Source organism: Bubalus bubalis, chromosome 9, assembly GCF_019923935.1.
Source record: "Bubalus bubalis isolate 160015118507 breed Murrah chromosome 9, NDDB_SH_1, whole genome shotgun sequence".
Taxonomy (NCBI): domain Eukaryota; kingdom Metazoa; phylum Chordata; class Mammalia; order Artiodactyla; family Bovidae; genus Bubalus; species Bubalus bubalis.
The window spans coordinates 9,363,603-9,378,016 of NC_059165.1; the positions used below are offsets into that span (position 1 = coordinate 9,363,603).

At 35.6% G+C, this 14,414-nt stretch overlaps 1 protein-coding gene across 1 annotated transcript in view; it reads left to right on the plus strand.

Annotated features, from left to right (window-relative positions):
* SLCO4C1 (solute carrier organic anion transporter family member 4C1) overlaps positions 1-14,414 on the plus strand; it is an 87,748-nt gene that overhangs the window by 53,128 nt on the left and 20,206 nt on the right. Inside the window, exons 3-8 of the mRNA XM_006069625.4 lie at positions 627-809; positions 6,399-6,495; positions 8,384-8,505; positions 9,479-9,591; positions 12,176-12,320; positions 13,073-13,268. Of these exons, the coding sequence (XP_006069687.1) occupies positions 627-809; positions 6,399-6,495; positions 8,384-8,505; positions 9,479-9,591; positions 12,176-12,320; positions 13,073-13,268 (856 nt within the window). The remainder of the gene's footprint in view (positions 1-626; positions 810-6,398; positions 6,496-8,383; positions 8,506-9,478; positions 9,592-12,175; positions 12,321-13,072; positions 13,269-14,414) is intronic.

Sequence of the window (14,414 nt, forward strand, 5' to 3'; positions counted from 1 at the left end):
TTTGAAGCTGTAATGTTTCATATGGGCATCCTAGGTGGCTCAGTGGTAAAGGATCCACTTGCCAGTGCAGGAGATGCAGAAGACCCAAGATCTATCCCTGGGTTGGGAAGATCTCCTGGAGGAAGAAATGGCAACCCACTCTAATATTGTTGCCTGAAAACTCCCACAGACAGAGGAGCCTGGCAGGCCAGTCTATGGGATTGCAAAGGAGTCAGACACACCTGAGCGATTGAGCAGGCATCCAATGGTTTGTGTATTTTCTTTAATAGTATATGTCTTTTAAATACCTTAATTATATTCTAAGTATTTTTAAGTATAATAAAGTGAAGAAGGAAGGTTACGTTCAGTTCGGTTCAGTCACTCAGTCACGTCCAACTCTTTGCGACCCCATGAATTGCAGCATGCCAGGCCTCCCTGTCCATCACCATCTCCCGGAGTTCACTCAGACTCACGTCCATCGAGTCAGTGATACCATCCAGCCATTTCATCCTCTGTTGTCCCCTTCTCCTCCTTCTCCCAATCCCTCCCAGCATCAGAGTCTCTTTAGGCAAGTATAATTTATGAAATTTATATTATTAGCTAACATTTTGATAAATTTACCATCTTATTTTATTTTTTCCCTAAAGATACTTGCTTATCAGCAAAGAATAAAGGCAGCTGTAGCACTTCAAGTTCTCCACTTTTCTACTACTTGTATGTCTTTATTTTGGGACAACTGTTCCTGGGAACAGGAGGAACTCCTCTGTATACCCTGGGAACAGCCTTTATTGATGACTCTGTGCCCATCCACAAATCTTCTCTCTATATAGGTAAGTTTGCCGCTAATACAAATATCTTAGTGTCATTTCATGTTATTGCTTATTTAATTTATAAGTAATGTACAACATACACTTTTTAAGAAGTTAGTTGTGATTTCATAAGTATTTACACTAGGTAAATGCAATATTACTTTTTTTTGTTTAACTATTTGCTGAAGTACCATGTCCTTCAGTTGAATGTGGTTGATTTTTATCGGCATCCTCCTTTATCTCCTTTGCTGGGCATTTCAAGCCTTCCTGGAAGTGCCATCCAAGAAGTAGGTCATCTTGATTGCTGGAATGCTTCCCAGGCTAATGTACACAGGTGTGGGGGTAGAGTTTTGCTGTTCTGTTTGACTTACTTCACCCTACATGGAATTGACTAAAGTCAACAAAAGAAACCACACAATGGTACTCAGAAACTTCTGTGGAGTTGTCCATTTCGGATTAATGCTTTTTACATATGACTCAATATTTTCCCTTTGTAATCTAATTCTTGACAGCACAAGTTTCTGTTAAATTCCATCCCTGGAGTTCCTGGAAGGTAGAGCTGACTAAACCATGCATGGCCTACATCCAAATTAATGTGTAATATATTTACATGTGAGTTTTCACTTTATCGAGGTTTCCCTAGTGGCTCAGGTGGTAAAGAATCTGCCTGCAGTGCAGGAGACCTGGGTTCAATTCCTGGTCAGGAAGAGCCCCTGGAGAAGGGCATGACTCCTTATTCTCTTACTGGAACGGCTCCAGTATTCTTGCCTGGAGAATTCCAGGGACAGAGGAGCCAGCGGGCTATAGTCCATGGTATCTCAAAGAGTCAGACACAGCTGAGCGACTGACACTTTCACTTTCACTTTATCAGTATACTCAAATGTAGGGGACTTTGTCCACTTGGACTGCTCAAAGAGAATACTATAGACTAGTTGGCTTACAAACAAGAGAAATTTATTTCTCACAGTCCTGGAGGTTGGCAAGTACAAGATCATGGTGCCCAGAGATTTAGTATCTGGTGAGGGTCCATTTCTTGATTCGTGGGCAGCTGCCTTTTAGATGTGGCAGAGGGGACAAGTGAGGTCTCTGGGGCCTTCTTTTAAGGGCACTAATCCTGTTCTGAGGGCGTAAGTCTTATGACCTAATCCCTTTCCAGAGGCCCCACCTCCAAATGCAACTGCATTGGGAATTGGGTTTCAACATATGAATTTTGGGGCAACATCAACTTTCAATGTATAAAGAGACCTGTTGCCATATTTGCTGGAAGTCACCTATGTTCACTGTAGCCCTGAATCTCTGATACAGAAACCACTACACTTCTACCTGTTCGCTTGCTTTGCTTTGGTCTTTGCACAAGATCTGATGCTCTCTCACACATTCTGGCTGATCTGTACAACTCCACTTAACTAATTTAACAGTGCTTTTATTTCAGCTAGCTACCAGTGCTGCTTTTCAGTCTTCCAGTTCACAGATTTTCTCTCTGAGGTCCTCTTCTAATCAGTGCTTCTCATAAAACAATTTCAATCTTTGTATTTTAGTAACACACAAAATACCAAGTTTTTCAAAGATTGTTTAAGAATGGAAGGGTGGGGTGAAGGCCCAAGATACCATCCCAGATTTTATATTCCCTGGGACTGACAGTTTTCATGGCTACAGTGTATTACAGCAGAAGGATACAAAGGAGAATCAGCAAAGGGAAAAGGCACCTAAGGTAAAGTACATACACAACCATGCACAAGCTTCAATCACCCACTTGCCCCTAGTGGAGCCACAGAGGCCAAAATTAATTCCTCCAGCCAGGAGTTGTAAGAGCATATATGAAATGTTTTCTACCAGCTACGTTAATTAGAGATTCAATGCTCAAGGATTTTACTGGGAATTAGCCATATAGGAACCCTCTGCCTTGCACATAAGAAAGTTCTAGACTCTCAGAAGGAAGACAAGTGTTTGGAAAAACCTCATTGTTTGTACAAACAGTTTCAGCACAATGATCCACCTTTATATGGGAATGGTGGCATCCCTCGGGACATTTAAGATCCCAGATGCAAATCCAGGGTCAACCTCACAAGCACGGTCTTTCTAAAGATTACAGCCACAAAGCCTGCTACTGTAACTCTTTTCAGTACTGTAGGAATTCACTGAATGGTAATTTTTGAGAGTAAAGAAAAAAAAAAAAACAACAAAAGTAATAAAACTGGGAAACTCATTTAATTTGTTTTCAATGTCAGGTAACTGATTCTTTTCATTGGATAATTAGGTTTTGTTGAGTGAAATCCTTTCTTAAGCTTTTTAATGTTTATACATTTCCCCATTTCCAAAATCTTCCCCCATTCTTTCTTTCTTTTACAATAGTATCTGTTACTGATAGGATGACTCCCTCTATGTGAAACAGTTTTAGGCAGCAAGGCAAAAATGGGAAAATGAAAACAGTCAAAATTTGGTACCTATTAGAATGATGGGAAAATTGTAGTCACACAGCATGCCTAACCTCACAGCCATCTCCATGCCATTCACTCGTTATGTCTTTGTCTTTAAATGCTTTTTGGAGTTTACAATTTTTGTCCTTTAATTAAACTTTTAAGTTCATTAAATCTTATTTTGTGTTAAAATCTTATTTTATTTCTCCCCTCTATTAACTTTGTAGGTATATGCTCTTTTATTGTTCATCTACTAATTACCTTATATGCAAACTTGATTTTATGAAATTCTAATGTTAATTGATACTTTTATCACATTCCTGATCACCACATGATCTTAAAACTTTTGAACTTTATTCTTGTCCCAACATTTAGTCAGTTCTTTCTGTGTCCTGTGATCCCTTCTATATTTAAGCTCCTGAAATAAGTATTATTAATGATTTATTTGGGATTCCTAGGTGGCACCAGTGGTAAAGAACCTGCCTGCCAATGCAGGAGACGTAAGAGATGTGGGTTCGATCCCTGCGTTGGGGAGACCCGCTTGAGGAGGACCTGGCACCTTACTCCAGTATTCTTTCCGGGAGCATCCCATGGACAGAGGAGCCTGGCGGGTCATGGCCCATAGGGTCGCAGAGTCAGACACGAACTGAAGCAACTTAGCAACAGCAGCATCAGCAGTGCTTTATTTAAAAATCATTTTCCTTTAACTTGAAGAACAATTTTAAGTCAGTAAGTTAGAAATTATATTAATAATCATAGGAAAGGAGTAGAAGTGAACACAGTAGAATAGTGCTTTTAAAGTACTGAGAGAACATTAATGGGCAGTTAATCTTCTGTTTCCAGTGAAAATACTCATCAGGGAAAAGAGTAAAAAAAAAATCATTTTTAGATGGAAAAATAAGAGAATTCAGCACAAGCAGACTGTTCCAATATATTAACTTCAGCTTTATTATCTCCTCTCCTATTCCAGTTACATGTATGCTAGGCCTTTTTTTTTTTTTTTTAAATATATTCTTTGTCCTTTAATGTCCTTTCTATACTTTCTATCTTTATTTTTTCTTGCGTCTTGATAAATATTTACTGATTGAATAATATATTTTCCAGTTTCATAATAACAAGTTTAGTTCTAAGTAATCTACTGTAGATCCATTTCATGTTTGTTTTGACAGATGTATTCTATAGTTCTAGAATTTTTTTGAGAATCACTCCACGTGTCTTTTAATAACTTGCTGCTGCTGCTGCTAAGTCACTTCAGTCATGTCCGACTCTTAGTGACCCCATGGACCGCAGCCTACTATGCTATGCTAAGTCACTTCAGTCGTGTCCGACTCTGTGTGACACCATAGACGGTAGCCTTCCAGGCTCCCCTGTCCCTGGGATTCTCCAGGCAAGAACACTGGAGTGGGTTGCCATTTCCTTAGGCTTCTCCATCCATGGGATTTTCCAGGCAAGAGTACTGGAGTGGGGTGCCATTGCCTTCTCTCTCATATGCCGGAACACTGAAATGCGATGTCCTTTATCTAATTTCAGGGACTGAGTTTATTTGAAGCTAAGCTGCACTTATGCTGTGAACCAGTCTACCTCTAACTAATCCTTGCTTTTAGAGTATAACCTCCTTGGGGCCAACTTAAAATGTAGGGCAGGGAAACTTTACAAGATGTACTTTGAGCTGCATCATTTGTATCCCTACTTCCTAAAGCCTAGCAAGGAACAGTTTCCCCTTCCAGTGCCTCTTGTAGAATCAACCAGTGTACTCAGGAAAAAAAAAATCAGTCTCGATTTTTGTTAAATATCTCTTTTCTTCAGAATCTTAACACAGTGATCCTTCACTATTTTTATCTCTTTGCCTTCAAGTATATATTTTAAAATAATTTTTATAATTTTTTAAAAGTTTTTCTTAGTGGGCAATTTGGTTGGAAACACTAGTCTACCTAGTCCATCTACCATTCTTATAAATGTATCTATCTAAACCCAGTTGGATTTAATTTATAAAAAAGATCTATCACTAAAGATAATTTGGGAATCATCAATTTCCAACATTTTAAATCATGTATTTCTATCCATAAAAGTTTTGTGAGCATGAATCTTACATATACTTAAAATTTTCTACTAACACATTTTTTACATTTAAAAATATGTATTAGTCACTAAGTCGTGCCAAACTCTTTTGGTGACCCAATGGACTGTAGCCTGCCAGGCTCCCCTATCCATGGGATTTCCTGGGCAAGAATACTGGAGTGGGTTGTCATTTCCTTCTCCAGGGGGTCTTTCCTATACAGGGACTGACCCACATCTTCTGCATTGGCATGTGGATTCTTTACCACTGAGCCACCAGGAAAGCCCATAGATAAATAAAAGTCTTCTATGTTTTCAGATCATCTTGCATGACCTCCAGTTTGGAGCTTTAATCTAGTACATAAATCATTTTTGCCACTGATGTCTGCTTCACTTTGTGTTTGGTATATTCCTTTCCTTTCATGTATAGGAATGAGAATTTCAGTAGTTAATAATCATTTCAGAAGGTGGTGCCATATGAGGATATAATTTTTTGTATGAACAATTTTTTAATAAAAAGTAAAAAGTTGTATATGGCAAAATTTTAAATATCAATTAAAATGGGAGATTCACTAAGAGCAAGAGTTTACTGGTTTACTTTTAAGAAGCAGACTAATGACCAGATCCAGGTTTTAAATCAGCTGCCATAGTCCAAAATAAAGAATGCTTTTGGAATGTGTACAGCAGGCTACAGTCCATAGGGCCGCAAAGAGTCAGACACGACTGAAGCAACTTAGCGTGCATGTATGCACAGAAGATAAAAGGCTTCTCATTTCACATTGCTTTCTTCCATGAGCATTGTAGACAATAATTACCATCACTGTTCACAGAGGGTAATGGTAGATGAAGACTACCCCTGCTGTGAGTTCACATAATAGAGCTTTCCATATATTTATAATTATTGGATTTGTTGCAATCATTATTGTAGTCTAAAAAATTTTATATAGATTCATGTATTTGAAGCTCCTTGACAGTGATACCACTCAAATGGCATTTTTTTAGTTAAAAAATGTGTAATTTTGATATAATTTGAATCATTTTGTTTTTCTATAGTAAAATATTTGTCTTTCTTAACTTGTCAGACATTCAAAGCAAAATTGCACAGATGATCATGTTCAGTGTCTTTGCTTTTTTCTAGGAATTGGCTATGCCATGTCAATTTTAGGCCCTGCTGTTGGCTATGTGCTGGGAGGACAATTGCTAACCCTGTACATTGATGTTGATTTGAAATACAGGCAAGGCGATATCTATTTTTCTTTTATTTAGATTTATATTATTATTTTAATCATGTTAGTACCATAGACAGAGCATTTTTATAGTATATCTTCAGACTGTCATGAGGGATTTTTCTGGGAAAAAAACTGAATACACACAATTTTTATGTAGTATTTTGGCTGCGTTGCTTGATGAATTAATGCCACATCATCACTTGGTATAGTGTATTTATTCATAAATAAGGATGACTAATAGTTAGCTGGTCTTATTTTTCAAAATATACAACCAAGATGCTATGCATTGTTCAAAAATAATAATTTAATTAAAATTAGTTGTGCTTTCAGTAGATGTTGCTGTGGGTAGATAGCCTGAAAGAGTCTTGATAGTTTATGGTTCTCAGACAAAGTGCTGTAGTAGCTCTGATAATACCATAGAGATAACAGTTGTTCAGCTTTAACAATTGTGACACTGGAGGATAAGAATAGATAATGTTTATTTATCCCATACTATATTTCAGACAATATAGGTATTTTTGTGTATGTAAGATATGTATAATACAGGTTTTCTGTATATAAAAAAATATATATATATATATATATAAAACTTTGTTTTACATGCCATTTTATTTAATTCTCTTACTTATCTTATAAGGTAGTTGATATACAGAACTGGGTAAGTGGCCAAGGCATGAAATGAAGTAGGTCTTTTTGACTCTGAAGCCCCCTTCTTACCCACTGAGTTACCTTCTCCTTTTCTTAAATAGAGAAGTTAGTAACCTTTGATGAGGGCATGTTATCTCATTTTACTGTAACTACACAGTCCTTTGCATGACTGTGAACAATGAATAAGAAAATATAGTCACAGCATATGATCTGTTCTTTAGCTAATAGTCCCAGGTTAATCTTTTAGAGACAAGGTTAATCTTTTAGAGACTGTAGGTTAATAGAAACATTCAGAGGTTGTACTATGTAACGATACTGTTGTATGCAGTCCTAGGTTAATCTTTTAGAGACTATCTAAAAGGTTTGGAGAGGAAGTCCTGGAGTAGAGAGCTGGGTTTTCATTTTGGTGGGGTGAAATGAGTTATCGTAATAGTGTGTTTTAGGGAAAAGCCTGTTGATATAAAAACGTGACAACCATTTTAAGAAACTGTTAATGTATATCACTTTAAGCAGAATTTTTACATTCAAATGAATGCCACAATTGAAGCACAGTGTATTGGCTTTTAACAAAAATTGGTGATTTGCTGTGAGATGTATTTAGTATTCTATATTATATTATCTATATCTATATTATAATATGGAGAAGGCGATGGCACCCCACTCCAGTACTCTTGCCTGGAAAATCCCATGGACGGAGGGGCCTGGTGGGCTGCAGTCCATGGGGTTGCTAGGAGTCGGACACGACAGCGCGACTTCACTTTCACTTTTCACTTTCATGCATTGGAGAAGGAAATGGCAACCCACTCCAGTGTTCTTGCCTGGAGAATCCCAGGGACGGGGGAGCCTGGTGGGCTGCTGTCTCTGGGTTCGCACAGAGTCGGACACGACTGAAGCGACTTAGCAGCAACAGCATATTATAATATCTACATATTATAATATTTAAAGAAGAAAAAGTTAGCCAAGATTGAAGAATGTTCAGAAATTCTATGTATGCCTTCGAATAGTTAACATACTTATATTTACTATTAAATAGCTAAAACTTTTATGTTGTATTTGTCGTGTGAAATACTTGTAGGCCATTTATGCCTGCTATCCCTTGGGATTCTTCAAAATGGCTCCACTTGAAATTTTGATTAATATAATTTCTCTGTATATGCATTTGAATTATAAATTATGTAGTTATCAGGGCTGAGTTCTAATTAACAAGAGAGAGTTGACGTCTGCCTCTTGTTTTTCTGTCACACAGCATTGATATCACTGAGGATGACCCTCGATGGCTAGGGGCATGGTGGATTGGATTTCTTATATCTTGGCTGCTTGCTTGGTCTTTAATAATACCTTTTTCTTGCTTTCCAAAACATTTACCAGGTAAAAATGTCTTCTTTAAAACCAGAGAGTTTTATTCCAATGCTAGGCCAAGTGGTGCTTCCTAAATGATTAATAAGAACCCTGGGAATTAGTAAGAACTCTGGAAAATTCAATGTTTTTTTTTTTTTTACATAGAATCTTAGTTGTCTGCTTATGCAAACTTTTGAATATGCCTCTATTTTAGGAGATATTGGGTAACAATCTTAATATTCATGGCTTTTGTTGGTTTTTCATTAATACCTAATAAAACTGTACATATTCACCTTTTTATTAAATACTTGCTAAATTTGTAACTTATGTGTTATAGGAATCTTGTTTTATGTTTATGCAAGATATAATATCTTTTAAACTATTAGTTTGTATTTAGTTAGTAACTTTAGGACCCAATCTACGTTAAATTATTGATGTTAGTTATTGGTTAATGATAATACAAGTACTTTTTTTTTTTCAGTTGTCACAAAAGTCATGCTGTAGTATACTTATTTCCCACAAAATTTCAATACTAAAAATTTGTACAAAAATAAAAGATTAATGGAAAAAATATCCATTCCTTTCTTTGTGAGATTTTACTTCTTTATAATTGTGTGGTTCATAAACATATCTATAGAAGTATTTTTCTCTAGGCTGAAGACATTTCATTGTTTCTATTGTTATATGTACAAGAATAGATGATTAACTTTTGGAAATGGGCAAAAGAAAAGTAGGAAGAGTAGCAGTTGATGGACTCATTGATTTTTTTCTACCCTGGGCCATTCAGCTTCTGATTCCGCATAGTGACTTTTCTCAACTTTATTCACAGTACTGTTATTAAAAATTAAAGGACATGATAATAGTAAATATTATTTCATCTAGAAACTGTTAGAATTAGAGTAAAAGAAAAAAGCTTTTAACTCACTTTATTTAATGTGTAAATGATGAGACAGAATCATTTGAAAGCAAGAAGATAGAGTGAGTATATTTACTACTTTTTTAGGTACAGCAAAAATTCAAGAAGAAAAAGTTTCCCAAACTCATCAGAGTGATTCCTTACAAGCTACAGATGGTAATTTTGGACAAAGTTTTAAAGATTTTCCAGCTGCTCTAAAGGTACAGTGTGTACACACACACACTCATACATACACATGTACTCCACACACAAATACATATGTATATATATATCAGTATCAGTATCAGTTCAGTCATTCAGTTCCTCTTCACTTTCTGCCATAAGGGTGGTGTCATCTGCATATCTGAGGTTATTGATATTTCTCCCGGCAATCTTGATTCCAGCTTGTGTTTCTTCCAGTCCAGCGTTTCTCATGATGTACTCTGCATATAAGTTAAATAAGCAGGGTGACAATATACAGCCTTGATGAACTTCTTTTCCTATTTGGAACCAGTATGTTGTTCCATGTCCAGTTCTAACTGTTGCTTCCTGACGTGCATACAAATTTCTCAAGAGGCAGATGAGGTGGTCTGGTATTCCCATCTCTTGAAGAATTTTCCACAGTTGATTGTGATTCACACAGTCAAAGGCTTTGGCATAGTCAATAAAGCAGAAATAGATGTTTTTCTGGAACTCTCTTGCTTTTTCCATGATCCAGCAGATGTTGGCAATTTGATCTCTGGTTCCTCTGCCTTTTCTAAAACCAGCTTGAACATCAGGAAGTTCACGGTTCACATATTGCTGAAGCCTGGCTTGGAGAATTTTGAGCATTACTTTACTAGCGTGTGAGATGAGTGCAATTATGCAGTAGTTTGAGCATTCTTTGGCATTGCCTTTCTTTGGGATTGGAATGAAAACTGACCTTTTCCAGTCCTGTGGGCACTGCTGAGTTTTCCAAATGTGCTGGCATATTGAGTGCAGCACTTTCACAGAATCATCTTTCAGGATTTGGAATAGCTCAACTGGAATTCCATATTGGCAATATCAATATTCAGTAGTTACTCCTTAGCATGTAGTCCATTATCCCGTATCTCATATGTAATGGGTGGATCAATTACCAATGAATTGTAACTATGTTTTTGAGAATGCCAAACCAGTATTTTTCCTTTGTGGAAAAAGTGGCAGTTAGAGGTTACTTCTTTTGAATTTGAGGTTAAAGAAACAATAGTGTTATGGTCTATTTTATTAAACTTGGCAGAGTATTCTGTTTAGCATTATAAAAGTTTTGTACATAAGGGAATTTATAATTTTACCTTTTCAAGATTTGAAGTTATTTACTTTTCATTATTTTTTTTCTTCCTCAAATGAAAGCCTTAAAATATTTTTACTTCATTCACCCTATCTGTTAACTCTCCTTCCTCCCCTCCCATATAGGCACATTCTTGTGTTTTGCTGTGGTTGTTTATAATTTTAAATTCTAACTACTGTTATTTTCTTTTATAGTAGTTTTGTTTTATTTCATATGTTTCTATTTAAATTTATTTTTATAAATTCTCACATGTATTACCTCAAGACTCATTACTCACCAATGCTTTTTTTAATCCTTATGTTCTCATGCTTGAATATCTCAGTTCTGATTCAAATCTCTATAGATACAGCATTTTATCACTGTCTTCTCAGATAGGATGCCATCTAAGTATCCTTGAATATCAGAATGATATTTCTAACTGGATGAATACTTTCAGATCATACTTCTTTAATTTTCATTGTATGTTGATAGTGTTTGGCTCCTTTCGAGTTAAATATGTTAGAGTTGAGAAGTTTCAAGTTAATGTGATTCTTAGTTATCCTTTCCATCTGCCAATTTGTGAATTTCTCTTTGCTTTCAGGAACTTTACTAGGTCCTATGAGTCTATCATTTTTCATTAATGCTTACTAGAAATCCATTACCTTTTTCAATCTGAAAGCTTAAATATTTTCTAGTTATTATTCTAAAAAACTATTGCATTTCTTCATTCAGGTGCTTTTTCCCTTCTGTCATTCTTGTTATTTTTATGTTGCATCATCTGGCTCTGACTTCTGAATCTTTTATCTTGCCTTTTTGTGCCTCCTCTGTGTGTGTGTGTTGCTTAGTTATGGATTTTTTTTTTTTGCATTGAATATTCCAGAACTATACTTTGTAGTTTTTCACTTTATAGTTACATATGGTGAAATAAGTGAATCTCTCTACTCTTCTCCGGTAGATTAATAGATTCTGAGGACACCAGAAATATAGACCCTTGTTTAAAATTGCTTAACTTTATATCCAACTGAGGTTCTTAACTACTAATTGCTTCACTTGTGGAGCGAAACTACAAGTATGATACTTAGGAACCACTCTCATCTCTGTTCACAGTCAATTCTTCATTTATTGACTATAGGAATTCAGAACACAATAAAAAAATTGAGTAAGACGTAGATTTATTATATGGAGATTTATAGTAAGACTGGGGAAGGGAACTTTCCAAACCAGCTTTCACCTCCTTTCCCTGGTCCCTTGCTTGTGATCAGGGCATGTTTACCCTACTGATTAATTATGTGTCAATTTTCTAGGTGCTCTATGTATAAATTTTATCAACATTTATATAGAAGGCTATCAATAATCAATATTTGTATTTTTGTGCTAAAGGAAATGCTGAAATTTTAGAAATAATTATGTTGTATTTATTTAAAATGTGCTATTTCATCAGGGAACTTACCATTCTAGTGCTACATTTTGCAGTATAATCATAGTTATTCATTTGGTGAACTGTATTTTCTCTTTAGAATTTGATGAGGAATACTGTCTTTATGTGTTTAGTTCTATCAACTTGTTCAGAAGCCTTAATTACTACTGGATTTGCTACCTTTTTACCTAAATTTATAGAAAATCAGTTTGGATTGTCTTCTAGCTCTGCAGCTACTCTTGCAGGTAAAACATTTTCTTTTGTTGTAACTTTAATAATTTTATTTTACCACATTAGATGTTTATTAAATTTTATGTGGGTAAAATTTTGGATGCTGCTGCTGCTTAGTTGCTTCAGTCGTGTCTGACTCTGTGCAACCCTATGGACTGTAGGCCTCCAGACTCCTCCGTCCAGGGAATTCTCCAGGCAAGAAGACTGGAGTGGGTTGCCATGTCTTCTCCAGAGAATCTTCCCGGCACAGGGATTGAACCCTGGTCTCCTTCATTGCAGGCAGATTCTTTACCACTGAGCCACCGGGGAAGCACAAAATTTTGGATAGCCACTTGTTGAAGTTTATACTGATTTTGATATGTTTCCGATTTTCCGATATGAGACAATTTGTTGTATGAATTTGAGAGCTACAGAGGCTATATACATATTAATCTTAATATTCAAAGCATTAATTTTATTAACTTCTCGTTTTAATATGACTGTTAACTCATTTATGCATATTTCTAAATCACATGAATGCTTCATATGTTAGAACCAGAGTAGTACATGTTTTTGATGTTTTCCAATTTTTGGTATGAGGGAAGTAGAAGGTGCCATTTTCTATTGGGTTAAAATGGTATAAATTTATTAAAATTATATAAAAATTGACTGAGTGACTAACACACACACATATAAAAATTATTGTTTTAAAATAGTATAATTTTTGGTATAAATTACTGAGTATACTTGTATGTTTTCTCACTGTCTGTATCTTTTTTCTCATTAGGGACTGTTTTAATTCCTGGAGCTGCTCTTGGTCAGATTTTAGGTGGTGTTCTTGTTTCGAAATTCAAAATGACGTGTAAAAACATAATGAAGTTTGCTTTGCTCACATCTGTAATTTCACTTGTACTGACTTTTGTGTTTGCTTATGCCAACTGTGAAAATGAGCCATTTGCGGGTGTGTCTGAATCATATAATGGGTAAATATATTTCATTGCTTTTTGATATCAATATCAGAGTAATATACCGTGTGTGTATTTCCAAGTGTATGCTTTCTTAAAGAAAATGATGAGTAATTGGCTTAAAAAAAATTGGAAGGCTGCTTTTCCTATGTAAGAATATGTAGTTTTTCTATTTAGTTTCAGTAACTGATATCATATTAAAAGTTGGATATTTTCAGGAAGAATTTAAGGAACAACTATTCTGTACTGAGTACTATGCTCAGGGATACAAAGATCAATATTACAGAATCTTTGTCCATAGTGGATTCAACATCCTAGGGAGAATTTCATGTTATATGTTCCTGTTGATTTAAATTTTGAAACTCCTTATGGTGAAATTCTTTCATTAGGTGGATTGAACATAGAGCAGGAGAGAAATTAAAATGAAGCTAGAACTAGGTGATGGTAATCATTGTTGTATTTACTTTAGAAGTTTGTTTTAAAGAAATAAGTTCTCATTTTTCTGACCTATAAACATGTTTCTGCCTTTAACTGGTTTGACTATTTTATCTTTCTTTGCCTGGTTTATTCTGCTTTGAAATTGTAATCCACAAGTAGAGGATCAGGGCATTGTTCAGCAGAGTGTTTTATAGCCCACAGTACTGCTTTAATTGCTTGAATATATGTGTTTGAGACTGTTGAAGGGGATGTTGCACCAGGTCAGGAACTCTATAATTCTGTATTAATATAGATTCAGATAACATAAATATAGAGAAAAATTTGTCAATAGCATTTATCATGATTTGTAGCTAATGTTTATGTCTGTCATTCTATTAATGAAAAATGGCGAATCTTCTAAAGCAGTGTTTGGTTCAGCTTTATTACCATTATTCAGCATTTATTGCCTGCTTCGTCTGGTAGACTTTTACAGCAAAATTCCTACTCTAAAGGATTTTCCTGGGTAGCTGCATAGATTGGGAGACAGAACAGTGAATGAAAAGTGTGTTAGGTGTTGAGAGATATAAAGGGCTGTGGAATTCAGAAGAGAGCTTTTCAGTTTCTTTAATTTAGATTTAAGTAAGGCTTCATGGCACAATAGAGAAATAGGGCTAATATATCCTCTTAAATATACAAAAAGTTTCAGAGAGAAAGATTTGGAGAGAGGGAATGCAGAGGAATATGTTA